Source organism: Myotis yumanensis, unplaced genomic scaffold, assembly GCF_028538775.1.
Source record: "Myotis yumanensis isolate MYYU_CA2020_CCGP unplaced genomic scaffold, mMyoYum1.0.hap1 SCAF_7, whole genome shotgun sequence".
Classification (NCBI taxonomy): Eukaryota; Metazoa; Chordata; class Mammalia; order Chiroptera; family Vespertilionidae; genus Myotis; species Myotis yumanensis.
The window spans coordinates 38,112,675-38,139,287 of record NW_027223758.1 but is presented as its reverse complement, the minus strand read 5'-3'; the positions used below and the strand labels follow the sequence as shown (position 1 = coordinate 38,139,287).

Sequence of the window (26,613 nt, the reverse complement as noted above, 5' to 3'; positions counted from 1 at the left end):
TTCAGCATGCAGGCCAGTTTATTCACATTTACTTCCCCCCAAAACTTTTCCACACTGGTCAGGGAGTGAAAGAATTGGGGGCTTAGGGAAGAGAAACATGGGATATTGTAGAGGTGGAAGCCAAAAGACTCACCTTGAATGTGCTATGATAGGATGAAAAGACTTTGGTCTGAGAGTGACAGGCACCCCCCACCCCCGCCCCCCCCGCCCCATTTCAGAGACTCAGAAAATTGGGCCCAAGAAACACTCATTCACCCAAACCTCTTCCATCTGCGGGAGGAGAACCAGGCATTACCCTGACCTGGGTCTTCTGCTGGCTCTCACACCAGGCAGTTTTCAGACCTGGCCATAGCACTACACTGGCCATGGTGTCTTGACCTAAACAAAACAGGTGAGGCCTGGCTCCACCTGCACAAGCGGAAGAGACAAAGGTGACTGGTCAGCAGGTCTGTGGTGCACAAATAATGGGAGAGGGCGGTGCTTGTCAGCATTAGCTAATGGCTCTGAAACGTAGTGTAAATCCACAAGGTGGGTAACTAAAGGCCAGACTCCATGATTAAGTTGAAAACATAATCTGACCGGACTTGTGAACAGACTTCTCAAAGAGTCTCTGCTCACTGGGTATTTTAGTCTCCTTGACTCTAAACCACCAAGGAAGCAGGAGGAAGAGGAAGTGGTGGTCTGCCGAGCTGGGACCTGGGACTGTCATGATTGTCCAGATCTCTGAGCCTGGATGGAGCGAGGGAACAGGACGCTGAGTCCCCAGAGGGTCGCCTTCAGGCCCTTGCCCCTCCCATCCGGCTCCACAGGCCTAGTCTTCTAACGCTTCTTCTTGGCCTCCTTCTTGGGCCTCTTGTTTGTAGAAGGAGCAGCAGCCTTGGGCTTCCTCACTTCCCCACTTCTGGGCTCAGATGGTTCTGTCTCCTGCATGGTGATAAAACAAAGAGTCCTGCTTAGATTAATCAAGCCTGACATCAGCAAAATGAGATCATGTCTGAAGGGACTTTGCAGACTGAAGCATGCCACAGAAACGCAAGGGATGGAAACCATGATGGCTGGGACCCAGGACGGATATGTGTGCAGGTTAATCCCTGGGAGCGGGGCAGTTCTTAGTAAAGAGAAAGAGAAAGGGAGGCCCTGAGGGCAGGACACAGTCTTTGGAGTCTCAGAGGCCTGGGTAGGATCTAGGCTCCTTCATGTTCCAATTAAGTGACCTTGTGGGCAATCTGCTTCCCTTTTCTGTGCCTTGGTTTGCCCACCTATGAAATGGAAGTAGCGATGCACAGCTTGGAGGACTAATATAAGTAGGCAATAATGCATAAAAAGCACCCAGTAAACGTAGTTGCACCCAGTGGCTGGCTGGTCACCCTGGGCAGGGTCTGGGCAGAATTTGGGTGATGAGCCAGCTGTGGGGCAATGCCACTATGGCCTGCTCTCCCCTTCTGGCCCTGCTGTTCTCCTACCATTCAACCCACAGAATGCCAGGGCCACAGGGGTGGCGTGCTGGCAGGTAGGCAGCCACTGCACTGTTCTGTGGAACCTGGCAGAGGTGCCCCATGGGGTGGGCAGGAGGCAGCTTCAGGACAGAACTCCAGACTCTCCCAACGCCTGGGGAAGCTCTGGTTTTCATCCGTCGTAGACACTGTGATTCCTTCCCAATAAGACGGTTTAATCAAAGGTTCTGTGGCCTAAAAGAGGTTCAAACCTGCAGATCTGCCCCCGGCCTTCACTGTGCCGATATAAAAAGTGGGCTCTGGGCAAGGGCCTCAGCCTCTCCAGCCACACAGGCTCCTGTCAGAGGAATCTGGGGAGGACTCAGTCCTGTCGAGTATCCCTTCCTCCCCTGGGTGATCAATCACAGTGCCACAGCCAGGCGAGACGTCAGCAAGCTCCATCCAGCTCAGAGAGCACTAAGCACAGCTCCCAGCCGCATCTGGCCCACAGGCGAACTTCACTTGGCCTACAGAGTTTATTTTTAAGAATTTAAGCCAATTGGGAGATTTCCCATTCAATCCGGATCCATAGCGTTTTTGAAAACTTTAAACATCCGGTGACACTAGCCCTGAATCCCCTTGTGGAAGAAATGGGCTGAACTGCAGCTGCCCCTTTCTTCATGTGCCCATAGCCCCACAACCCTGGTGCCCCCAACACTACAGAAAGAAAATGTTTCTCAGTACCTGTGTTCTTTTATGAAATAATTTGAAAACAAAACAAAACAAAACAAAAGACTAAGAATATTAGGAGAGAACACTTTTTCTGGAAGAGAAAAATATTTCCCCCTGTTTAATTGGACAACTCCCAGCTTCAGTTTGCTTTAAGCTCTATCCTTCCCAGTTCGCCCACTGGCCCCTGGTCTAAGTCTCACCCTACAGAAGAGGCAGGACCTCGGCTGGGGAGGGGCAGTCCCCGCCAGAAGGCTCAGTCCAGAGGTCCGTCAGCTCCCTCTTATCAGCCAGTATTGTCTTCTCTCCACCCTGGCAGCTGAGACGTCAGATGTAAAGGCCCAGCCTCAGTCCCAGGAACCTACAAGTGATCTTCTCAAGATAATAAGCAGGCCGGTCTCTCCTCTGGCCAAGTCTCTGATGACAACTCTGGACTTCCCCAGCTTGTCCCTCTGTGCTGACACTGTTTATGTAACTTGGCAAAAAAAAAAAAAAAGTCCCATTATAAAAGCAAACAAAACCAAACTTCAGAGGAGCCAGTGTGTCAAGTGCACAGGCTGCAGGCTGCAGAGCTCAGCGGGAAGGCTACTGTTTAAGGCAAACCCCACAGGGCACAATGCCTTGGGAGACCTTGGGAGCAGTACCCGTCAGTCCCTGGAAACCAGTGGGTCCCTGAGTGCCCTGGGCAAACAGGCCCTGATTAGACCAATGGTTTATGCACAGGGCACTTGCTGAGGCCTGCCAGGATCTCCAGGTGGAGCCCCACTCTGAGCTCGAGTGCCTCCTCCAGTTTCAGAGGGGCCCAGTTTGGAATCCACAGAGAAATTGACATCCATCTGCCGTCCCCTTTGATTCCATCACCCACAGTCTCATGTCCCACACTTGGGATGGCACCTAAGGAGACCACCTCTCCAGCTTCAACTGTGCTCTTCTCCACACCCCCCCCCCAACACTGGGTCAGGCCCCAGACTCCCACTGGTCACCCCTAACAAGAGTAGCACCCTTCTTTCCTTGGCCTCCCAGTAAAGCCCTCCGCATGGTTTGGTTCAGTAAGTAGAACACACTCCTACTCACAGTCTAATCTTCCTTCTCTACTCCTCTTCTTGTAGCCAAGTACATCTCTCCTCCACCTCTACCCCGCACGGCCCCAGGAACCTTTTAATGCCACTATTATCTTATCATAGTTACATGTTCTCATGTTGGTCTCCCCTATTAGCCTGTGAGCTCCTTGGGACAACTTCAATTGTTGCTGAATGAATGAATGAATGAATGAGTGAAATGAAAGAACAGGCAAGATCTCCCATAACCATGAGAGATCCCTATAACATAAGACTAGGCATCACTTTTTCCATGGCACAGAGGACACAAGCAGATTTTAAACCAAATATACATACCCTGAAGCATATAGGACTAGACATAGCAACCATTAATAACAACAGCCACAACAGCTGCTCATATTATTTACAATATGCCTGTGTTCCATGGTTTGGACATATCTTACTTTAGCCTCACAAAGTGCCCTAATGAGCCCATTTTGTAGATGAAAGAAGAGATACTCAGAGAGGTAGTGACTTGGCTAAGGTCTGTTGGTGAGCAGCAGAGCCAGGATTTGAACCTAAGCTCTTAATGGTTATATACAGGATACCTCTCCAGCTTCCTAAGTGACCTCAGGGTTATGGAGACGGATAATTTGAGTCAACTGTGAAATCTACTTTCACAAGTTGACAAGGACAACTGGTTCTAGATTCTGTCTGTCAATGGGTCATCCAGGACCCCTGTTTGTGACGAAAGTTCTACAGGAGTCAGGAAAGTGGGTTAGTGCTCCTCGAGTCATGCTTTACTTTCTACAGATGAAAGCAATTCTCTGTAGGTGTGTGTACATATTACAGTCATCTGAATGTCTTATCTGTCTCCTCATCCAGACCTCCTCCTCTCTTTCCCATCTCAGTTTCTGGCATTGTCACCCACCTAGTTACCCAAGCTAGAAAGCTCCGAGTCATTTCTGAGTTCTCATCATTCCCTGGTGCCCCACATCCCACCTGTCCCCAGGTCCTGTCCACTCTGCCTTCCAATGGGCTCTCATTCCACCATCCCCTTTGGACACACACTACTGTGCCAGATCAGACCCCGCAGTCTCCTGCCTGCCTCATTGTATCAGCCTCCCACAGATTTTCCTGACCACCTGCCACATTGCTTTCAGAATCTAAAACTGTTGTTTCAGACCGCGTCTGTTTTCTGCTTTAAAAGTGTACCTGGCTCCCTCTCAATAGAGGGCCCTGTCACTCTAGCCTCGACCCTGTCTCAGGACACACCCCTTCATGCATCCCACTCTGTCACTCTGGGTTACTGATCAAGCTAGCAACTCCCAGGTATTCAGTTCCCTGTCATGCTCAGCACAGGCACTCCGCATTCATCACCCATCTGTCTATGCCCAGTGTTAAGCAGGTTCTGTGCCGGGCACCATAGGGTAATGCAGAAGATAATGCATACTTAGTGATGTAAACCATGTGGGTGCTTCACAACCATCAGCTCAGTGAGCCTCCCATCACCCTGACCAGCCAGCCACTGTAAGCTCCATTTTACAGGTGAGGAAACTAAGGCTGGTCCACGGAGGCACAGCTGCCTTCCCCGCAAGCTGTAGGGAAGCAAGGCAGCTATTACACACGATTCGGCTGCTGGGGTCCTAGCCACACAGAGCTGGAGCTCCAAGTCCTTGGCTGGCAAGAATGGCTCACTTAATTTCTCTTCAACTGCACGTTGCTGGTATAAGCCAGGCAGGGGGCAGATTCCAAAAGCTACAGCCCCACCTTTAAATCTGGGAACACCTCTCTTCCTCTAAAGCAAGTTTTAAGTTTCCTCGATAATCACACTGTCAGGAGTAAAAGAAAACCTCTCCTGCCAGGAGGCTCCTGGGTCTGCAGAGATGTCCTCTGTGGACAGAGGCCTCATCAATAATGAAGCAGCTCCACAACCGCTTACGAGGCCAGAAAATTGCTGCTATTCATCAGCTTCAAATAATCGAATCTGTGCCACAATGCATCAAATCCCTTCCAGCAGGGAAAGCGCCCAGAATTTTATGGTTTCCACTACACAGTTCGGTGTGGATTTGTCCTATAAATCAGGACCAAATGTCATTCTGCACAGACTGAAACCGTGCTTTCCTCTAAACTGGTCCAGGAAAGAAAACCACTGTGCTCAGCTCAGAAAACCCCACACACCTTATCTCACTTGATCCTCAAGAACTCTGTGGGCCAGGCATGCGTGTCCTCCTTTTACAGCTCAGCACACAGGCTCAGGGAGATGAGGGTGGGCCAGCACCCAGGCCAGGTGTGACTAGTGCTGGAGCTCCTGCTAGCCCACTGTGCACTCTGGGCAGGGTGGGCGCTGAAAAGACCTTGCAGAGATGGAACCAGCTCTAGCCTTGAGGAGAATAGGACTAGCTGAAACAGGGAGCAGGGGAGGCCATCCATGTGGGCTCGACACAGAGACATGCGTCCAGGACGTGCTTGGCAGGCAAGGAGAACTGTGATTAGTGAGAAAAGCCTTAGGAGTTCATTCCAGACACAAGTCAGCACAACGCAGGCCCTTCCCACCGGCTGGTCTGTGGTTCCCTATGTGTCCAGATGTCTCTCCCACAAGCAGGTTCACATCTCGAGACCATGTTTATACTTTTACCCTGCCCACCACACAGCAATCTCTCAGAGACGACTCACTAAGTGGAAAAATCCCTGCTGCCCATTTCAACTGCAAACTCCTCTTAAGCTTAAAAAAAAGTACAGGGCAGAATTGCACAGTTGGTTCTGCAACCTGTCTCCTAAGGTGCTGAGAATAGGAATACACTTGCCCAGGTTAATTATTTACTAGGGCAGCCTTTACTGGCAATCGGGGGGCCTAGTATAAAATCAAGACCCTCATGCAGAATTTCCCAGCAGGGTCCTGAACTTCTAGGCCACTGCCCCTAAGAGGGTGCCATCCAAAAACTGGTTCCAGGGCTCCAACACTGCAGGGTTTTCTGGCTGACAGTAAAATCTACCTGGGCATTGCATTGAAAGCCATCACTCTTGTCATCAATCCTGGTGAGTTGCCCTCCACTGGATCACAATGCTGGCCATCAATAGTCTTTGTCTGCCCAGCACCTCCTTTCGATTAGGGCCCTTCCCTTTCTCTGTTCCATGTGGTTCTGGGGCTTCTCAGTCACTGTGGACATAGGAATACTAGTAGACAGTTCAGGTTGCCTGGCAGAAATGGTACCCATTGCCCTTCCCACCTGTGGAGAAGGTGCAAGCATGTGAAGCAGAGGTCTTGCATGAGTTTGCCATGAGCTTAGAGAAATGGCCCCTCTTGCTTGTAAATAACAAGCAATTGGATGCAGACTGGGGCCGCTGCAGCCATCTTCCTGACACATGGCAAGGGCCTGAGAATGAAGTCAACACTTGCAGGAAAGCCTCCAGGAATGAAGAGACCAACAGAACCCTATTGAGCCTCTGAACCCAGCTGTGCCTTGAAATTCCCAGTTCGAAGAGCCAATACCATTTTCTGGGAAACTGCTGGAGCCGAGTTTCTGAACTTTCAACAGAAAGTGTCCCCATTAATACAAGAAGAGACTGTGGCAATCCACAAAGACATCAGAGTGGAAATGAAGGCACCGGATAGATGGGGAGATGTGACCTAAACATCTGAAGATATCAGAACAGTCAGCATTTAAACTACTAGGAGAATTCATGATTAACTGCCAGATGAACTATTACTATCTGCTGCATGAGTCGCTGAACTAAGTCAACACCCACTGGCTGAGGATTGAGTGGATCCACATTGTGTGTAGAAACTGGTCCAAAGGAGGCTTGGGAGTCGGCTCAGGCAGGCTTTCAGGACGAGAGGGGAGAGGGCTCCCTACCTTCACTGTCTTATTAGCCACTCTGGAAATTCCAGGAACTGGGCTCCCACCTCATTAAACTATAGCACTCCACTTTGAGAAAAGCTTTGGATTATCTTCCCAGGAAATGTGCATGAACATGAAAATGTCACATTTTTGTACACGATTCCAGGGAGCTCACAGACTTCTAAAGCCTCTCTAGGGACCCCCCCAGGGCAGTGATGCTCGGCGTGTCAGCATTTTGAAAAACCCTAACTTAACTCTGGTGCCGTGTCACATATAGAAATTTTTTGATATTTGCAACCATAGTAAAACAAAGACTTATATTTTTGATATTTATATTATATATTTAAATGCCATTTAACAAAGAAAAATCAACCAAAAAAATGAGTTCGCGTGTCACCTCTGACACGCGTGTCATAGGTTCGCCATCACTGCCCTAGGGACTCAGGGACTCCCCATTAAGAACTCTGTTCTACTGAAACCAAACGGAAGGAGCAGCCTGAACACAGCATTGTCGTCAAACTGAGCAGCTTCTCCTCAATCACGCGATTGTTTTCATCACCCGGTCTCTGTGGGGACTGGGTTTTCCACGTGCTCTCCTGGAGAACCACTGGGTGGTTTTCATGGAGACCACAGTCTCCTGGTTGTCTGCCCACTGCTCAGCCCAGTCTCCTGAGAGAGTGAGAGGAATGCAGACCCCTGCTTTGTCTGCACAGCACTCCTGCTCCTTTGAGAACTGACCTTCCCCTCCGCTCCCAGAGGTCACGCCACAGGACCCTCACCTTCCCCCACACAGGCCATAGCTGTCCCAAGTTAGGTCAGCTACAGTTCCTTCTCTGGGGATTCTGAAACTGGGACCAAGCAGGAAGGCAGCCTCCAGATGTTGCAGCTGAAAGACTTCAGCTCTGGGTGCTGTTAGTGACCATGTTTCTTCTTAACCACAATGACAGCGCACAGAGGAAGCAGGGCCCAGGTAAGAGAAGTGAAAGGCAGGAAACAGACAGAGAGGAGAAGCCAAGGGGATGCAGATGGTGGGTGATGGGGTCCCGAGTTCCCACCCCTTCCAGAGGCCCAGCTGCATCCCTGCTCGGGCACAGTCCCCCCATCTTTTCAGTATATCTACACTGCACAGAAGCTACTTCAAGTAGTTCAGGCAATGCCTTAAGTTCAGGCCTCTCCTGAATTTTAATTTCCCTTGAAAAGCTTAGCAATTCATTCTTAGGGTTTTAAGAAATAATGCTATGCTGATAAAATAATTCCCAGTCTCTATTCCCAACTTCTCACTTGGATGTCTTGCTACCATTTCACACCTAACACTTGTAGAACTGAACACCTCCTGTCCCGAAATTGGTTTGTGCTTCAGGAAGTGGTCTAAGGACTATTCCAATGGCTTCATAACAGAATCACCTGGGCATTTGAAGAAAATACTAAGCCAGGCCTCAGAGAACTTAATCAAAATCTCTATGGGGGCAGCCCAGGCTCAAACAAATGTTTGTTTTCTCGGGTCTTAGTTTAATGAGGTGTCAATGAGGGGGAAAATCCTCATTTGGCTTAGGATTCTAGGACCTTTAGTTTTGATTTTACCAATTGGTTCTTGCTCCTAATATGAAAAGGAAGGGGGTGGGGTGGGAAGTATTTGTATGTGTTCCTTTTTTCTTCCCCGATTACCCTCAAAAGAGCTTTCAAATAATCTAAGTATTGAAGTACTGAAGTCACAAACTAGTTGCAAAAAATCAGCTTACTGGAACAACAGGAAAGACATTCTTTTGCTTTGCAAAGGCTTTCCCATCATCTAGAGCCAAAAATATTATCTTCTGACCCAAAAAGCTACTAATAAACCTTGTTTCTTTCTATAGGCCAAGGGAGATGATTTTGCCCTAAGCAACAAAGCAAAAATAACAAGATTGTTCTCTGGATCCTCCCATCCCTACTCTTGCCCTCTCCCACCTCCAGGTACCTCCCTCCTGCCCTGGAAGTCCCACAAACTGTCCCCATTCCCACAGGCTCCCTTCCTTCCTAAGAGCTGCCTAGCCCCAAGTTAAACCCCCCATTTTTTCCCTCCCCCTCCAAATTCCAAATCCATCTCTCTCTCTCTCTCTCTCTCTCTCTCTCTCTCTCTCTCTGTGTGTGTGTGTGTGTGTAAGATTGTTTATGCACAGAATGTTGTGTTCTTTCCCTCTCCATTTCTTCAGGAGTCTGAGTGAGAGAAGGCTGCATTATGGAGGCACACAGGAAAGCTGGCATAACTGGGGCCATTTGCTAGTGATGCACCAATAAGAAGTTAAATTAATGGTACTGTATTTTTTGTTACTGATCCATTGGAAAACTGGGGGTGGGGGGGGGTGGGGGGGTGGGGAGCTAAAACAGTAAGCTTCAGTTATGAAGACAATTCACTCATGTGAGCCTCACTCCCCCTAAATTGCAAAGATAAATTAAAATGAAAGCTTATGTACTATATTTATATTTTAAAAGATGAGATTGTTGTCCCAAATTAATCTCTAAATGGCAGGGTAAGTCAGGGGAGGGAGAATGGAGGCATACTGTAAACCCTTTGTCAACTTGTCAACTCCCTGCCTCAAAAGACCTCAATCCACTGCACCACTAAAAAACCTCAGAGATCAGTAAAGGGCACCCCTCTTTCTGAAAGTTTGCTAAACTGACCTAGGCCTCTGTGGCTAGCCTCGTAGGGTTAAGACACAATCAGCAGCTCTCCAAAAGGCCACACACCTCTGACTTTACATCTCTGCCTATAAAACAAGAACATTTATCACCTCCTTCCTTTGGAACTCTTAGCTGGCTTCACCAGTGGCCAATGACAATAAAAATGTTTTGTTATTTATAATGCCCAATAGCATGCCATGTCTGAGGACAGAGTCCCCAAGCACAGGGATTACGTTTTTACAATGTGATACAATTGTGGGTGGAAAAACTCCAATCATGACCCCCTTCTCAAAATACCAGAATAAGAAACAGAGATGGACAGAACCACTTAGAGGCCACGAGCCTGTCCATATTTACCAAAGCCCCCGCCCCCACATTGCTCCTCCCTGCCTATTCCCTATGTGCTAGCGCTCAAGGCCCCTCTTCTCATCTCGCTCCATATTCTCTCCTAAGGAGACCTCATTCTCTCCTTTGGCTTCAGTTACAAGTCATCAATTCCCAAATGTTGATCAGCCCAGTGATTCTCCTGATACAGACCTGTACATCTTAAAGGCACCTGTTTAAAACTGAACTCAGCATGTTCCTTCTCCACCCCCATCCAAGCCTGCTCCTTCACCAGGTTCCCCACTGCATACAGTAAATTCCCATCATCCTCCCAGTTATACAGCAGGCTCTCTGAGACACAGTCATCTCTAGGACATAGGGGTCTCCAGAGCACATTGTATTCTGTTAAGCGAAAAAAGAAAGATGTGAAACTGTGTTTACTAGTAATAGTACGCTACCTTATGTGTATCAAAGAGGGAGTATACATACATACATACATACATACATACATATATATACGACATATATATGTGAAATATACATATATCACAAATATACATTTGTGTATGTTTTCAAAAAAAAACAAAGGAAGGATAAATCAAAATAATAAAAAAGGCCACCTAGTTGGAGGAAGGAAGGGAAAAGGTTGAAGAATACTGAGATTAAAGGAAACTTCTGTGACTGTATCTTGTTATACAGTTTTGACTTTGGGAAATGTTGTATATAAATGTTTTATACAATTTTAATTAAATCAAAAGAAAAATAGCCCTAAAAATTAAAAACAAATTAAAGCAAATTATCCTAATTGTATGTCATGATGGAAGTATACCTATATGAAGAAAAGAATTACTAAACACAGTACTCTGACCAGACATCCCTTCCTGAATGTATCTGTAAGCCAAAACAGAACCACAAAGAAATCTTAAGTTTCACTCTGAGTCTTACTATTAGAGTGAAACCAATATAGTTATTTTAAAACTATAACAAGTATATCGTAGGTGTGCAGAATAGAGTACCATTAAAAAAGCTGCTATCCTTAGAAAAGTCAGCTTGTAAAGCTGGCCCTTGGTTGGCATCTGGGAAACTGGATTTGGGGTGGTTCCCACCATTACCAGAACTGGGGTGGCTCACTGTGTCTACAAACTATTTGTGCAAACACTAAGGTTTATGCTGAATAACCTGCTTTCATTCCAGAAGTCTGGAAGTTTAGTCTGTGCTAAGCAGAGGGTGCTATGTGACCATCCCCAATAAAAACCCTAGGCCAGGGGTGGGCAACCTTTTTGTGAGTGCGTGACAAAACCAGCAAAATCTGATTCAAAATTCTTCTGCGTGCCAACCCTAATTTTTTGAGAACATGTTACGCCTACTTGATATCTCTTAAGGTGTACGTATGTGAAGAACCTTGAAGAAATAATAAAATTCATTTGAGCAACAAAAACACAGTATATGCTGATGAAAAAATACATTTATTTTTTAATGTATACATGTACACTGATAGTCCAACAGAAAACTTTATGACTCCGTTTGATACTATTAGCGGGACTTTTGCTGCTGCATCACTGATGACAGAGATTTTACATCAGGTTTATATTTCGTGACCTTCAGAGATATGCACGAGCTACTACTTTCATCCATCAGGCTACTCCTATTACGAGACTTAACAAAATTCATCACTGAGAACAAAGATTCACAAGCGTATGTGGATGAAAACATGGAGAGTAACGCTGTTGCAAAGTTTTTTAAACAGAAAAAATTTTCTGGAATGGCATTCCAAGTCCTCAATAGTTCGTTTTCGAAACTATTGAAATTGCTCTTCCCCTCTCTCGTCAATCCATGTCTATGGTCTTCAAGATAACTTGTTATGTAAAATTATTTATCTAAGATGCACCTACACTGAATTTATCTGAAAAATAAAAAAGTCGATATTAAGAAAAAATTGTAAATGGAAGATTAAAAGAGAGGGTTTCGCGTGCCAGCAAAAGTTACTGGCGTGCCATGTTTGGCACACATGCCAAGGGGTTGCCCACCCCTGCCCTAGGCAATGAGTCTCTAATGGCTTTCCCTGGTAGACAATATTTCACACAACTCAATGGAGCTCTCACTGAGACTATTTGAGCATTAAAAAAATAAAACACCTAAAATTAAAACTTAACAAACATATAAATATGTATGTTCAAAATATATGAAAACCAAAGCTTTGCTAGTTAAAATTGGAGACTGCTAAAGCCCAAACTCACTACTCTAAAAATTAGTAAAGAGAAAGATCCAAACATAAATCCTATCTTTTAGTATGAACAGCATTTCAGAGTAACCACACAGACAATAAGGAAAAGGCCTTCTTCAATGAAGAATTCCAACAAATAAATGGAGAAAGAAATAATGGATCTAAGCAATGATCATCAATGAGTGCTAAAACCATCTAGGGGAAAGACTTATGGGATTTATAACAGAGGGATCAGCTAACTTCATCTTATCCCAATGATCAACCCTAGAATCTTTAAATGTGTAACAACCAGACACCATCTGCCTATTGATGACATAGGACAGGAAGTACACAGCACCAGCTATGACGTGTTCTCAACAATAACCTGATCTGAACTGAATCAAGCCTCTATCAAATTTTCTATTGATAGGAAATATGTGAAACAGAGAAACAGGGCAAGTGACACCACAAAGACGCAATCAGCCAAATCCTGGATATCCTAGATGACAATGACCTGCTTTCACCAAGATATTGATTAATATCTTGAGAAAAGTAAGAGTGGTGGTGGTGGTGGTGGTGGTGGTGGTGGTGGTGGAGGAAGGAGTGTGTATAACTATAGAATAAGAGTCAAAGCAACAAAAAAGCCAATCTGATCATGTTATTCTCTTACTTAAAACCCTCTGAGCTCTGCCGACTCTTCCGCACCTCTCTCATCATGTCCCCTCTGAGCTCTAACCACCATCACCTGCATTCAGTTCCTTGAACTAGCCTCTCCTTTATTCCTCAGGTACTTACCACACAGTTCCCTCTCCCTTGGGGAGGAAAAGTGACCTAGCCACTCGGGTCCCCCTTGCCATCACCCTCACAGCACCTGTACTTCTCAGATGTGTATGTTTCACATCTGCCCCGGAGGGCAGACACCTCCTCTTTTAGCAGAGTGTAACACTCAATAAAAATCTGCTCAACACACATGTGAACAAATAAAGTATTAATCACATGGCTCAATGTCACCAGGCAGGAAGTTAGGGACACCTTATCAATAAAGCCCAGCATAGTCCCTGCTGATCTTTGTTACTGTGATATCTATTTTTACTACCCAGACCCACCCTGGGGAGCTAAGGGACACAAAGAAGGAAAGACTCACCGCCTCGTGGGACTTGGGAACAGGTATGATGATGGCCAGCACACAGATGAGCTGGAAGATGGCCCCCAGGAAGAGTCCATACCGTAGCAGGTTCTCCAGGAATGTGGGCTCAGGCACCTCAGGAGGTGAGAAGTCCAGGTCAGAGGCCATGGCTCCTGCTATCTGAGGTCTCCTCTGAGGACTCACCACACTCCAGAGCCAACTTCTAAAGGCAAAGGGTAAGTGTCATTTTCTACAACTGACTTTTATATGGTACCATTACACAACACACACACACACATATATATGCAAGAATATATAAAACAATGGTGGTGAAATCAATTATTGAATCTAGGTGGAGTATATATGGATAGTCATTGAACCATTCTTTCAACTTTTTGGTATGTTTGATTTTTTTCCAATTATAAAGTTAGGAAAAAATAAATAAGTAAATGCAAACACTTCAACAAAAATCTCAAATCAACACACATTTACTGAAGGCCTGCTATGTTTCTTATGTGTTCATTTATTCATCTAGTCATTCATTCAACAAATATTTAGTGAACACCAAGCATTGAAGAGTGAATAAAACAGACATATCTCTATTCTCATAGGGTCTACATCTCAGGAAAGAGGCAAAAACACATCCAGATGTGAAACACCAGCTATTTACAACTGTTTTTAAAAAAACAAAACTTAAGAAGGGCATCATTCATTTTGTATAGAGTGACAGGAAGTGCTCTCTGAAGGAGAGATGGGAATAAAGTGGCAGAGATATGAAATGTGAGAGTAAACCATAGAAACATCTCAGGGCACATATCCCAGGCAGAGAAAAAAGCAAGTGAGAGGCCCTGGGGGCAAGGACATGAGTCCAAAATGGCCTGAGAGGGGAGCTCAGGAGGGAGAGAGGAGAGAGGTAAAATCAGAGAGGAGTGGGGGCTGACCCTGCAGAACCCTCACACTTTCGATTTGATTAACATGTAAAGCCATGGAAGTGTTTTTAGCAGAGAAGTGACATGACTTGACTTACACTAATGAGGGGAGGAGGGGTGTAGAGTGGACACGGAGATCAGTGAGGAGGTTATTGCCAGTAACTCAAATAAGAGATGCTGGGGACATGGATGACAGGGGCAGTGGTGGAGGGTCTGGCTTTGGCCCACCTCCAGCCTCTCCTTTTACCTGGCCTCCCACTCCTAATACCCTGGTCAAGCTGAAAGAACTGCCTGTAATTCTCTAAGAGCACCAGGCTCTTCCTCCAAGGCTGAGCTCTCAGGGGCCACCTCCCAAGCACGTCTTTCTCATTGCCACCTTCCTGACTGAACTACTCCCCCTCTACCACAGCACTCACAAGTGGCTTCCTTCTGCCCACCTCAACGAACAAGGGGCTAAATTACTTTGGAACCAGGCCCACCTGACTCCAAAGCCCTTTGTTTCTTCAGAGATCTGTGTCACGGTGCAATTTTCTGTGAAATCTGAGCTAATGTGGTGGCCAAGAGTCACATGTGGCTACTGAGAGTTGAACTATAGCTAGCCCAAGCTGAGAAGGACTGTTAAGTTAAATACACACTCAATTTAGAAGATGATATGAACATAAGAATGTAAAAGATCTCGTTAATAATGTGTTATCTTGATTATATGTTGAAATGATATATTGGGTTAAATTGATTACATTATCAATTTCACCTGATTTTGAAAAGAAACAAAGTTAGAGGATTCGCTTTCTGGTTTCAAAACTTGTTACAAAGCTACAATAATCAAAACAGTGTGGTACTGGTATAAGGATCTAGGCCAATGGAATAGAAGAGAGTGCCCAGAAATAAATCCTCACATATACAGCCAATTCATTTCCGAACAAGGGTTACAAGACCATTCAATGGAGGAAGGGCAGTCTTTTCAACAAACAGTGCTAGCAAAACTGGATATTCACATACAAAAGAATAAAGCTGGACCCCTACCTTATACCATATACAAAAATTAACTCAAAATGGATCAAAGATCTAAACTCAAGAGCTAAAATTATAAAACTTATGGAATAAAACATAAGGGAAACTTTTCGTGACATTGGATTTCTTGGATGTGACACCAAAAGCACTGGCAACAAAGAAAAAAATAAAATGAACTTCATAAGAATTAAAGATCTTTTGTGTATCAGAGGACATTATCAAGAGAGTGAAAAGACAAACTGAAAAAGTTTGGTGGTGTCTCAAAAAGTTAAACATAGAAATTACCATATCATCCAGCAATTCCACTCCTTGGCATATACCCAAAAGAACTGAAAGCAGGACTCAACCAGATACTTGTATATCAATAATCACAGCTGCATTATTCATAATATTCAAAAGATGGAAATAGTCAAGAGTCTATCAACGGATGAATGGATAAACAAAATGTGGTATATACATACAAAGAAATATCATTCAACTATTAAAAGGAATAAAATTCTGATACACGAACGAACCCTGAAAACATTATTCTAAGTGAAATAAGTCAGACACAGAGGATAAATGTTGTATCATTCTACTTATATGAGGTACTGAGAGTAGGCAAATCCATAAAGACAGAAATGAGAATATAAGTTATCAGGGGTTAAAGGAGAGGAGTGGGGAATTATTGTTTAACCAGAGGCCGGGTGCATGGATTCGTGCACCAGTGGGGTCCCTTGGCCTGGCCTGCGGGGAATTGGGTCAAAACCGGCTCTCCAACATCCCCCCCCTCAGAGGGGTCCCAGATTGTGAGAGGGCGGTTCTCAGGTGATGCATCCTGGAATCGGGCTCCCTCCTCTCTGGTTCCAGGTGCCTCACCTGAGAACCGCAGCTGCAAAGTCACCACAGCTCGGCAGCTCCTGCATTGAGCGTCTGCCCCCGGTGGTCACTGCACATCATAGCTACCGGTCCGAGCGTCTGCCCCCTGGTGTGTGTGTGTGTGTGTGTGTGTGTATGTATGTGTGTGTGTGTGTGTGTGTATATATATATATATATATATATATATATATATATATTTAGGTACAAAGTTTCAGTTTAGCATGATGAAAAAGTTCTGGAAATAGAGGATGGTGATGGTTATACAATGTTGTGAATGCCACTGAATTGTATAGTTAAAATAATAAATTTTATGTTATGTGTAGTTTACCACAACAAAAAATAATTTTATGTTTCTTTTTACTTTTTAAATGTTGCTACTAGAAAATTTACAATTGCACCCATGGCCTGCATTGCATTCCTATGGCATAGCTCTGGCTAAAGACTGTCCTTAGGTCTTCCTCCACTTTGGCCCCGCAGCTCATTACTTTGCAACATTTTCCAACATGAAGGAGGAGTGACTAAAGTATAACAAAAATGACCTTCTAACTAAAGAGACTGGGGCTTATGCAAATATATATTGTATCTTTTTCAACCTGGTCACTGAGGAAGGTCCGGTGCTGTGCCAACAAGGTGGTCACCTTTTCGCACCACTTGTCTTCTTTAGGAATAGCCTTCAAAGCCTGAGCCCACCTCCCCCTTTTCTCCCCAAAGTTCTCAGAGCTGGCAGATCTTCATCCTCCCAGGGAGAGTTTGATTTCTGGAAAGCACCCAACATCATCTGGATCCAAGTGTGGTGAATCAGGTGGGGCCGCAAGCTCAGGAATACCATTTTTGGTCAAATACAAGGTATGATGCTAAGACACCAGGCAGATTTTTGGGGGTGGATCATAAACTGGCCCTGAAATGAATTCCAATGCAGCTTGTGAGCACAGCTTCACTGGAGGAAACCTACAGCCCCAACAGGGCTGTATATACTATGCCATGTAAATAACAAGGTGTAAGAAAGGCCTCTTATTTCTTCAGTTGCACCTTATAAACACATTTTTTTTAAATGCCTTCAGAAGCCCCTCCCTCCCTCCCTCCCTCCTTCCCTCTCTCTCTCTTTCTCTCTCTCCCTCCCTCCCTCCTTTCTCTCTCCCTTTCCCCAAGCCCTCCCCCATGCTCCTTTTCCTTGCCTCTTTCTCCTAACTCCAAGGGTTTTTTTTCTTTTCCCTCTGTAACTTATTTCCTGATCTCATTTCTTCTGCAGCTCACTTCTTCTAACTCTGTGACTTTCTAAATCAGCGGTTCTCAACCTGTGGGTCGCGACCCCTTTGGGAGTTGAACGACTCTTTCACAGGGGTCGCCTAAGACCATTGGAAAACACAGATATAATTACATATTGTTTTTGTGATTAATCACTATGCTTTAATTATGTTCAATTTGTAACAATGAAATTGGGGGTCACCACAACATGAGGAACTGTATTAAAGGGTCGCGGCATTAGGAAGGTTGAGAACCACTGTTCTAAATAAACTTTTGGGGAAAAAAATGCGTTCAGCCCCAAGCTTTACCCTTAAGGTTATAACAAGCCTACTTGGCTTATCAATATTTAGATTTATTAGTGCTACCACAACAACACTGTTATATTTGCAGTACAATAAAAACATGGGCCCTAGTTGGTTTGGCTCAGTGGATAAAGCGTCGGCCTGCAAACTGATGGGCCTGGGGCTGGATTCTGGTCAAGGGCATGTACCTCAATTGCAGGCTTGATCCCTGGCCCTGGTTGGGGCACATGCAGGAGGCAAGTAATTGATGTGTCCCTCTCACATTGATGTTTCTCCCTTCTCTAAAAATCAATGGAAAAATATCCTCAAGTGAGGATTAACAACAACAATAAAAGACATGGGACCAGAAGTCAGGAATCCTGCGCACAAACCCTGACTCCATCAGCAATTAGCTACACTTTGGGCCCATCTCTTGACCTCCTGTTTTCAGGAGCCAAACAACAGTATCTATTCAAAGCCATAATGCATTTAGTCTTTTTTTTTTCTCATGGCAATTAGGCAATATATAACAAGAGCCATAAAAGTGATTATATCCTTTGACTGAATAACTCACTTCCTAGAATTTACAGTAAGGAAACAATTCAAAGGAAGAAAAAGGCTTCAGGTATAAAAAAAGTTCATGGCAGTGCTATTCATAATACTGAAAAACAGGAAGCAATGGAAGTGTCCAACAATTAAAAACCAGTTAACCCAATTAAGGCAGGTCATGGCATATTCCCCTTCACTAAAAAGACAAATATAAATGTGTATCAGGTCAGGGGAAAGTCTTTGAAAAATAACATTAGCTGAAAAAAGAAAACAAAAATGGTGATGGAAGGAGACTTGACTTGGAATGTGTTGTGGAACTATGCACTCGAAACCTATAAATTTTGTTAACCAGTGTCACCCCAATAAAGATATAAAGCATATAAAAATACAAATATGTCCCTCCCAAATAAAAAACTGTATCACAAAAAAAGAGAAGAAAAAATAAAACAATTATATAAACACTGTGATTGCAATAATGTAGAAACTGTGATTTCTTTGGCTAAAGATCAAAAGAGGCCATAGGAAAATGTAAATAGTTGCTTTAAAGTGAAGGAATCATTAGTTTTAATTTTTGGAATAATGTTGAAACAATGAATACAATTTACAAGGAAAATTCTGCCCTGGTCAGTATGGCTCAGTTGGTTGGAGCCTCATCCTGTATACTGAAAGGTTTGGGGTTCGATTCCCAATCAGGGAACATACTTAGGTTGTGTGTTCGATTCCTGGACATATATGAAGGCAACCAATCGTTCTCTCTCACACCGATGTTTCTCTCTCTCCCTTTCCCTCTAAAATCTAAAATCTTATCCTCCAGTAAGAATTTTAAAAATAATAATTACAAAATTAAAAAAGTAAAAGGAAAATCCATGCCCTATGTACTTCCTTCACAAGACTTTTACAGGGTTTAATGAAGCACTCACTGTCCAATAAAACTTTCTGCAAAGATGAAAATGTTCTATATTTGTGTTCGTTAATATGGTAGTCACCAGCAACACCAGCCTGCCTGCCAGTATTTCTGGGTTCTCCTTTCCTGATTACAGAAGTCACAAGAAGTCCTACTCATCCTTCAGTTCTCAATTAGGAGCATTACCCTCAGGCTTCCTGTGACAGGCTTTGTTCACCCCCCTCCCATCCCCCCAAACACACCCTGGCCACTGTGACAGCAGTAACAGTGAAAAGATCATTTCCCAGAGTACACACACACTCATCTCATTCACTTTACAACCAGTCTGGGAGGCAGGTATTACCAAGGAGGATGAGGAAACCAGGGCTTAGAGAGCTTCCATGGCCCTGCCAGGATTACTTGGCTGAGAAGTGGCCAAGTCAGGATGGAAACTGGCTCACTCCTCAAGACCCTGAACTCTCACCCACTATGAATGGTTTTCAAACAGCTGTGGGAACCATTTCCAAAGCTGTAACCAGCACTTTTTTTCTTTTTAACTTTATTAGCCAGCACTTTAAATGACTGGCAATATAGAGGGATCATACCTCAATATAATAAAAGCCTTATATGACAAACCTACAGCCAACATCATACTCAATGGGCAAAAACTAAAACCATTTCGCCTAAGAACAGGAACAAGACAGGGATGCCCACTTTCACCACTCCTGTTCAACATAGTACAGTAGGTCCTCGGGTTATGTTGGAGATCCGTTCCTACGGCGCGACATAGAGTGATTTTCGCTGTAAATCGGAACCCACCTACATCACTCACATGGAGCACACACACAGCAGTAATGAAGTGAAACAGTAAAAAAAAATTTGAAAGATAACAATTCATGACCTTTACTTGTGGTAAATAAATAATAAAAAATATAGAGCACAAATGTACATACATTGAAATGACGGAACTTTTTTTTTTAAATAAATAAATGGGAGATGGAGACGCTAGCCATAGCGTTCAGACAAGAAGAAATAAAAGGCATCCAAATTGGAAAAGAAGTAAAACTCATTATTCACAGATGACATGATATTGTACATAGAAAACCCTAAAGACTTTATAAAAAAACTACTAGACTTAATAAATGAATTTGGCAATTTAGCAGGATACAAAATTAACACCCAGAAATCCATGGCTTTTTCATATACCAATAATGAACTCACAGAAAGAGAAACTAAAAAAAATCCCATTTACCATTGCAACAAAAAAAATTAAGATCTCTAGGAATAGCCCTAGCCAGCTTGGCTCAGTGGATAGAGCGTCGGCCTGCGGACTGAAGGGTTGCAGGTTCGATTCTGGTCAAGGGCATATGCCTGGGTTGCAGGCTCGATCCCCAGTAGGGGGGCGTGCAGGAGGCAGCCGATCAATGATTCTCTCTCATCATTGATGTTTCTATCTCTGTCTCCCTCTCCCTTCCTCTCTGAAATCAATAAAAACATATTTTTTTAAAAAAAGATATCTAGGAATAAACTTAACTAAGGAGGTAAAAGACCTGTACTCGGAAAACTACAGGATGTTGAAAAAAAGAGATAGAGGGAGACATAAATGGAAGAATATACCATGTTCATTGACTGGTAGAATCAACATCATTAAAATGTCCATACTTACCCAAAGCAATCTACAGATTCAATGCAATACCGATTAAAATACCAACATCATATGTCACAGAGCTACAACAAACCCTCCAAAAATTCACATGGAATAAAAAAAGACCCCAAATAGCCAAAGCAATCCTGAGAAAGAAGAACAAAGTTGGAGGGATCACAATACCAGATATCAAGCTATATTACAAAGCCACTCTTCTCAAAACTGCCTACTACTGGCACAAGAACAGGCATACAGACCAATGGAACATAACAGAGAACCCAGAAATCGACCCAAGCCATTATACTCCATTAATATTTGACAATGGAGGCAAGGAAGGATGACAGGAAATCATAAAAAAAAATTTTTAATCTCTTTATTGATTAAGGTATTACATATGTGTCCTTATTCCACCATAACCCCCCCAACCTCCCCAACTCATACCCTCACCACCCTGTTGTCTGTGTCCATTAGTTAGGCTTATATGCATGCATACAAGTCCTTTGGTTGATCATGCCCCCTTACCCCGACCCTCCCCTCCCTTCCCTCTGGAGTTTGACAGTCTGATTGATGCTTCCCTGTCTCTGGATCTGTTTTTGTTAATTAGTTTATGTTGTTATATCTGATAAGGGTTTAATCTCCAACATTTATAGGGAACTCATACAACTTAACAAAAGGAAAATAAACAATCCAATCAAAAAATGGGGAAAGGACCTAAATAGATACTTTTCAAAAGAGGACATACAGAAGGCCACCAGACATATGAAAACATGCTCAAAGTCACTAATCATCCGAGAGATGCAAATCAAAATGACAATGAGGTACCATGCGACAAGTGCTGGCGAGGATGCAGAGAAAAAAGAACCCTCATGCACTGCTGGTGAGAATGCAGACTGGTGCAGCCACTGTGGAAAACAGTATGGAGTTTCCTCAAAAAGTTAAAAATGCGACTCCCATTTGACCCAGTATGGCATTTCCACAAAAAATTAAAAATGGAACTTTCATTTGACCCAGTGATCCCACTTCAAGGAATATATCCCAAGAAATCAAAAACACCAATCAGAAAGGATATATACACCCTGATGTTCATTCATAGCAGCACAATTTACAATAGCTAAGATTTGGAAACAGCCTAAGTGCCCATCAGCAGATGAGTGAATTAAAAACTGTGGTACATCTACACAATGGAATACTATGCTGCTATAAAAAAGAAGGAACTTTTACCATTTGCAACAGCATGGATGGAACTGGAGAGCATTATGCTAAGTGAAATAGCCAGTTGGAGAAAGATAAATACCACGTGATCTCACTCATTTGTGGAATCTAATGAACATAAACTGATGAACAAAAATAGATCCAGAGACATAGAAGCATCGAACAGACCATCCAATCTCAGAGGGAAGGTGGGGGTGGGTGTGGGAATGGGGGGTTGGGAGTGGGGTAAGAGATCAACCAAAGGATTTGTATGCGTATATAAGCATAACCCATGGACACAGACAGTAGGGGGGTGAAGGCATGTGCTGGAGAGTGAGAATGGCCGGGGAGAAGTCAATGGGGGGGGGGGGGGTGTGGAAACATATGTAATACTTTAAACAATAAAGAATTTAAATTAAAAATAAATAAATAATAGAAAATATCACATTAGCAAGGGTGAGTATTGTATCCTGACCTTTTTTTCAGTCATATCCATCTATATCCAAGTATAGATGTTCTGGGTCAAAATTCAAAACCTATTTCTTTTGTTTTTTTGTAATCCTCACCCAGAGAATATGTTTTTATTGCTTTTTAGAAAGAAAGGGAGAGAGAGGTACATCAATTTGAGAAACATTGATCAGTTGTCTCCGGGGATGGAACCTGCAACCTTTTGGTGTACGTGACCAAGCTCCAACCAACTGAGCCACCTGGCCACAACTCAACATTGATTTCCTATTGTTTGATAAATGCTACACTGAGTCTAATGTTTTTTACTTGCTCCACTATAAGCTCCTGGACAACAGGGACCCTGGGTCCATCTTGAGTTTGTTCTTGGTCCTGACTGAAATATTTGGTAAATAGTAAGGCCTATGCCTGTTTTCCACCTTTAAAGCAAGAGCAGATGCCTCAACCAACTGCTTCATTTAACAATGAGGAGGAGCTGAGAGGCATGGGTCTTGCTTAGGCTTTCCCAGTGAATCAGAGCAGAGATGAATATCCTGCAATCTCTCTAATCCTGTGGTGCTTAGACTTGCTAAAGAGCAAAGGGGCACCTGGTCAGCGTGGCTCAGTGGTTGAGCATCGACCCATGAACCTGGGCAGGTGCCCTGACCAGGAATCGAACCAGGAGGTCAGGTTCAATTCCTGGTCAGGGCACATACCCAGGTTGTGGGCTCAATGTACAGTGTGGGATTTGCAGGAGGCAGCCCATCAATGATTCTCTCCCATCATTGATGTTTCTCTCTCTCCTCCTCCTCCTCTCTGAAATATATATATATATGAGCAAAGGGGAAATTTCATACCCCTATCAGAATTTAATAAAAAGTGCATACTAATTTATTACCAAACATGGCAAATAATTTCATTACTATACCCCTTGAGGTTCATTTCTGAATTCCAGACACTAGTGGTCAGAGGCATTCATTTCAGTATTTATTGAAAACCTACTATGTACATTCTAGTTTTTGCCATGGAGGTTCCATCCAGTTAGTGGCACTCATACATACACACATATAATGTAATGTCAGGGTAAGTATTATAAGAAAATATAAAAAGGGTGTTTATGTGGGGTGGTCAGGGAAGGGACTCCCTGAGAAGGTGACATTTCAGCAGAAGAAAGCAAAGGAACAAGTAATTAAAATACCTGTTAGGGAACCCCATGATGAAGGAACAGCAAGGGATAAGGTCCTAAGGCAGGAATGAACATGATGATCAAGAACAGTAGAGTAAGCAAACTGTGTAGGGTCAACAGGCCATTAAAAGGACTTTGGTTTTTCCTCTAAGTGAAAGAGAAGTCACTTGAAGGTTCTTAGAAATAATAATGATAATGATGATGATGATGATGATGGCATGGTCTGACTCATCTTAAAATGGTCCTTCTGGCTGTTGTGTGGAGAATAGACTGTAGGGAACAAGGAGATCGGTTAGGAGGTAACTATAATAGTCAAACAGTCACACTTGCACCAGGGTGGTAGCAGTGGAGGTGGGAAATTCTCAGGTTATAGATATATTTTGAAGAGAGAGCCAACACTATTGCTGAGGTGAAATCTGAGAGAAGTTAAAAATAACCCCTAAAGGTGAAACTATTTTGTATGCTACTATAATAGTGAATACAGGACCTTAAGCATTTGTCAAAACCCATAGAATTTTATAGCACAAAGAGTAAACTTTTGTGAGTGCAAATATTTTTTAAAAATCATTTAGGAGGTCAGGATATCTCAGATGCAATACAGAATGTGATATTCTGAATCTAAATGTATACAAATGCATTAAAAAAATTCACTGAAGGGGTCTGTAGAATCAAATACTGACCTCAGTAACTTTGGAAATGAGTCCGTAAGACGAAAGGCAAAAGGAACAATACATGTGCACTGTACTCCAGTTGATTAAGTTATTCCCACAGGGGACATAGGTTAACAATTCTGAAACCACTATATATGAATACTGGAATTGAACAATTAAGTAAATGAATGGGAGATGGTGAAAGCTAGGTTTATCACTGTTGGAGTGGGAGGTTACAGATAAGCCAGGAAACTAGAATGATTCGCATGGAATGGATAAGAGTTGCAGGGACAAGTATGAACTCATGTCTAGCTTAATATAAATACCAGTAGCTACATATAGAAATATTTATAGATACATAAGTGTATACAGAGATACACACATATCTCTTGCTCTGTCCACTGAGAGGGCCTAGAAGCATGAGCATCCCAGTAGCAATGAGTACCTCTCGTACCCAGATCTTGGTGTCTAATACCATTCTCCAGTAAAAGGAACCAGGACTCTGTGGAGAAATGATTAATTCTAGGACTGAGGCAGAAAACATGCAAGATAACTCTGGAGCAGAAAGTAAGAAGGTGTTCAACAGAACAAAACATTGATTAGGGTATGTCAAAGGGATATAGGAGACAACTGAAAGGGAGTAACTACAGTAGAAAAACTTGACTACTTCAAGCTAGTCATCCAAATTACCATCAACAGTGATAACTTATATTTGGTAGTACGTGCCCCTGATGTGATAAGAATGGAACTTTATCTCTGTGGTCTTCCTCCCTATAGCTTATAACCCCAATCTAATTGAGCAAATCTGAATAAAGCATAGACTTTAGTTAATAACTTACTAATATTGGTTCATTAATTGTGAAAAATGTACTTTACTAATGTAAGATGTTTAATAGGGGAGTTGGGTGTGGGGCACATGGGAACTCACTGTAGTATCTTCACAATATGTAATTATGTAAATCTAAAATTGTTCTAAAATAAGTTTATTGAAAAAGTCAACATTTCAAAATAAATAACCCTGGAGACGTTTATAGCTCTCCAGACTTAGCAAATTGAAATAAAATCTTCTTTAAGACTGAAAAACCCAGATTCCAAGTGTGTTGGTAGGGGGATTCTTGGCTTCTAATGAAGCGATTTTAAAATTCTGTTCTGAGCCCACAGGCGTAGCTCAGGTTACGGAAATTTGCCAGGTTTGTCCCCAGTGTGGGGCGTGCAGGAGGCAGCCGATCAATGATTCTATCTCATCATTGATGTTTCTATCTCTCTCTCCCTCTCACTTCCTCTCTGAAATCAATTTTTTTAAAAAAGTTATTTTAAAGGCATGCCTCATTTTAAAAAATAAAATTCTATTTTGAGAAGTCAACTGAAACAGCTTAGGGAATAGAAAATCAGTATCATGAGTTGGTCCCTGTCCCATAGCAACGGGCTGCGTATAACCAGACCCATCCCCTTACAACAAATTCCCAAGAATGCTCCAAAGTGGGGTAAAGTTTTGCAAAATGTCATCTCCCAGAGCACAGACTGGAAGCCAGAGGGCTGAAATGGGGGTCCAGGGGTCCTGCAAAATGTAATTAATAAACTAGAATTTGTTGCACCACTTAAAAAGTGTGAGGTTTCACGTACTCGTTTCCCAGTTGCTCTGAAAAGAATTCACCCAACACGCACTGTGCACCTTCACCAACTGCTTAGCAATCACCATCTCATTTAATCCTCAGGTCAAGCGAGGAAGCCAGAGATGGCCCCCGGTTACACACAGCACCACGGGGCCCTCAGGCCTCGAACCCCGGAGCCTGGCTCCACCGGTCGGAGGAAAGGTCCGGTCAGAGCCCCAAGGAACGCGGGGTTCTGGCCGGGACGGCGCCAGGCGAGGCCTCCGCCTGCCGGGAACTCAAGTTCCCTCCGCAAGTAACTTCCTAACGGCCCCTGGGAAGTTACTCTGGCCGCGCGCGGAGAGACCGAAGCCGGCGGAGCAGAGCCGCCGGGACCGCTCCCGCCGCCGCTGCGACTCCGCCCCGCCCCAAGCCCCGCCGGGCCGCCAGCGATGCCGCCGCACTCACCTCCCGCGCCGCCGGCGCCTCGCCCCCGGAAGTGGTTCTCCGCGACCACGGTTCCCGGAAGTGACGCACCTAGCAACCAGCGGGCTCAGCTCCGCCCGCGTTGCTAAGACTGGTGGTTTGTTAGACTTTTGTCCCGACTCTGTGGGTTTGAGCCAGAGGGACAGGCCTGGGGAAGCAAGATCGAGACCCCCCCACCCCCCTCGCTTCTCCAAATCTATCACTCAGCCCATGTCAGCAAACGTTTATAGATGTTTATTGAAGAAGCCTTAATTCTGTGCCAGGCCCTGAGCTAGGAGCCTACAATGCAGAGGGGAGACAAACAAGCACATTCT

At 43.9% G+C, this 26,613-nt stretch overlaps 1 protein-coding gene across 2 annotated transcripts; it reads right to left on the bottom strand.

Annotated features, from left to right (window-relative positions):
• Positions 1 to 26,324, bottom strand: MANBAL (mannosidase beta like). Of its 2 annotated transcripts, none has more exons than XM_070421523.1 (3): positions 26,282 to 26,324; positions 13,371 to 13,575; positions 1 to 924 (listed from the first exon to the last, which is right to left on the bottom strand). In XM_070421523.1, exons 2-3 carry the CDS (start codon positions 13,518 to 13,520, stop codon positions 820 to 822), a joined length of 255 nt encoding a protein of 84 aa, XP_070277624.1. In that variant the 5' UTR covers positions 13,521 to 13,575; positions 26,282 to 26,324; the 3' UTR covers positions 1 to 819. The 2 variants fall into 2 exon arrangements, with proteins under 2 accessions (XP_070277624.1, XP_070277625.1); XM_070421524.1 differs by having other exon boundaries at positions 13,371 to 13,572; positions 26,282 to 26,297.
• Between the last annotated feature and the right edge of the window lie 289 nt (positions 26,325 to 26,613).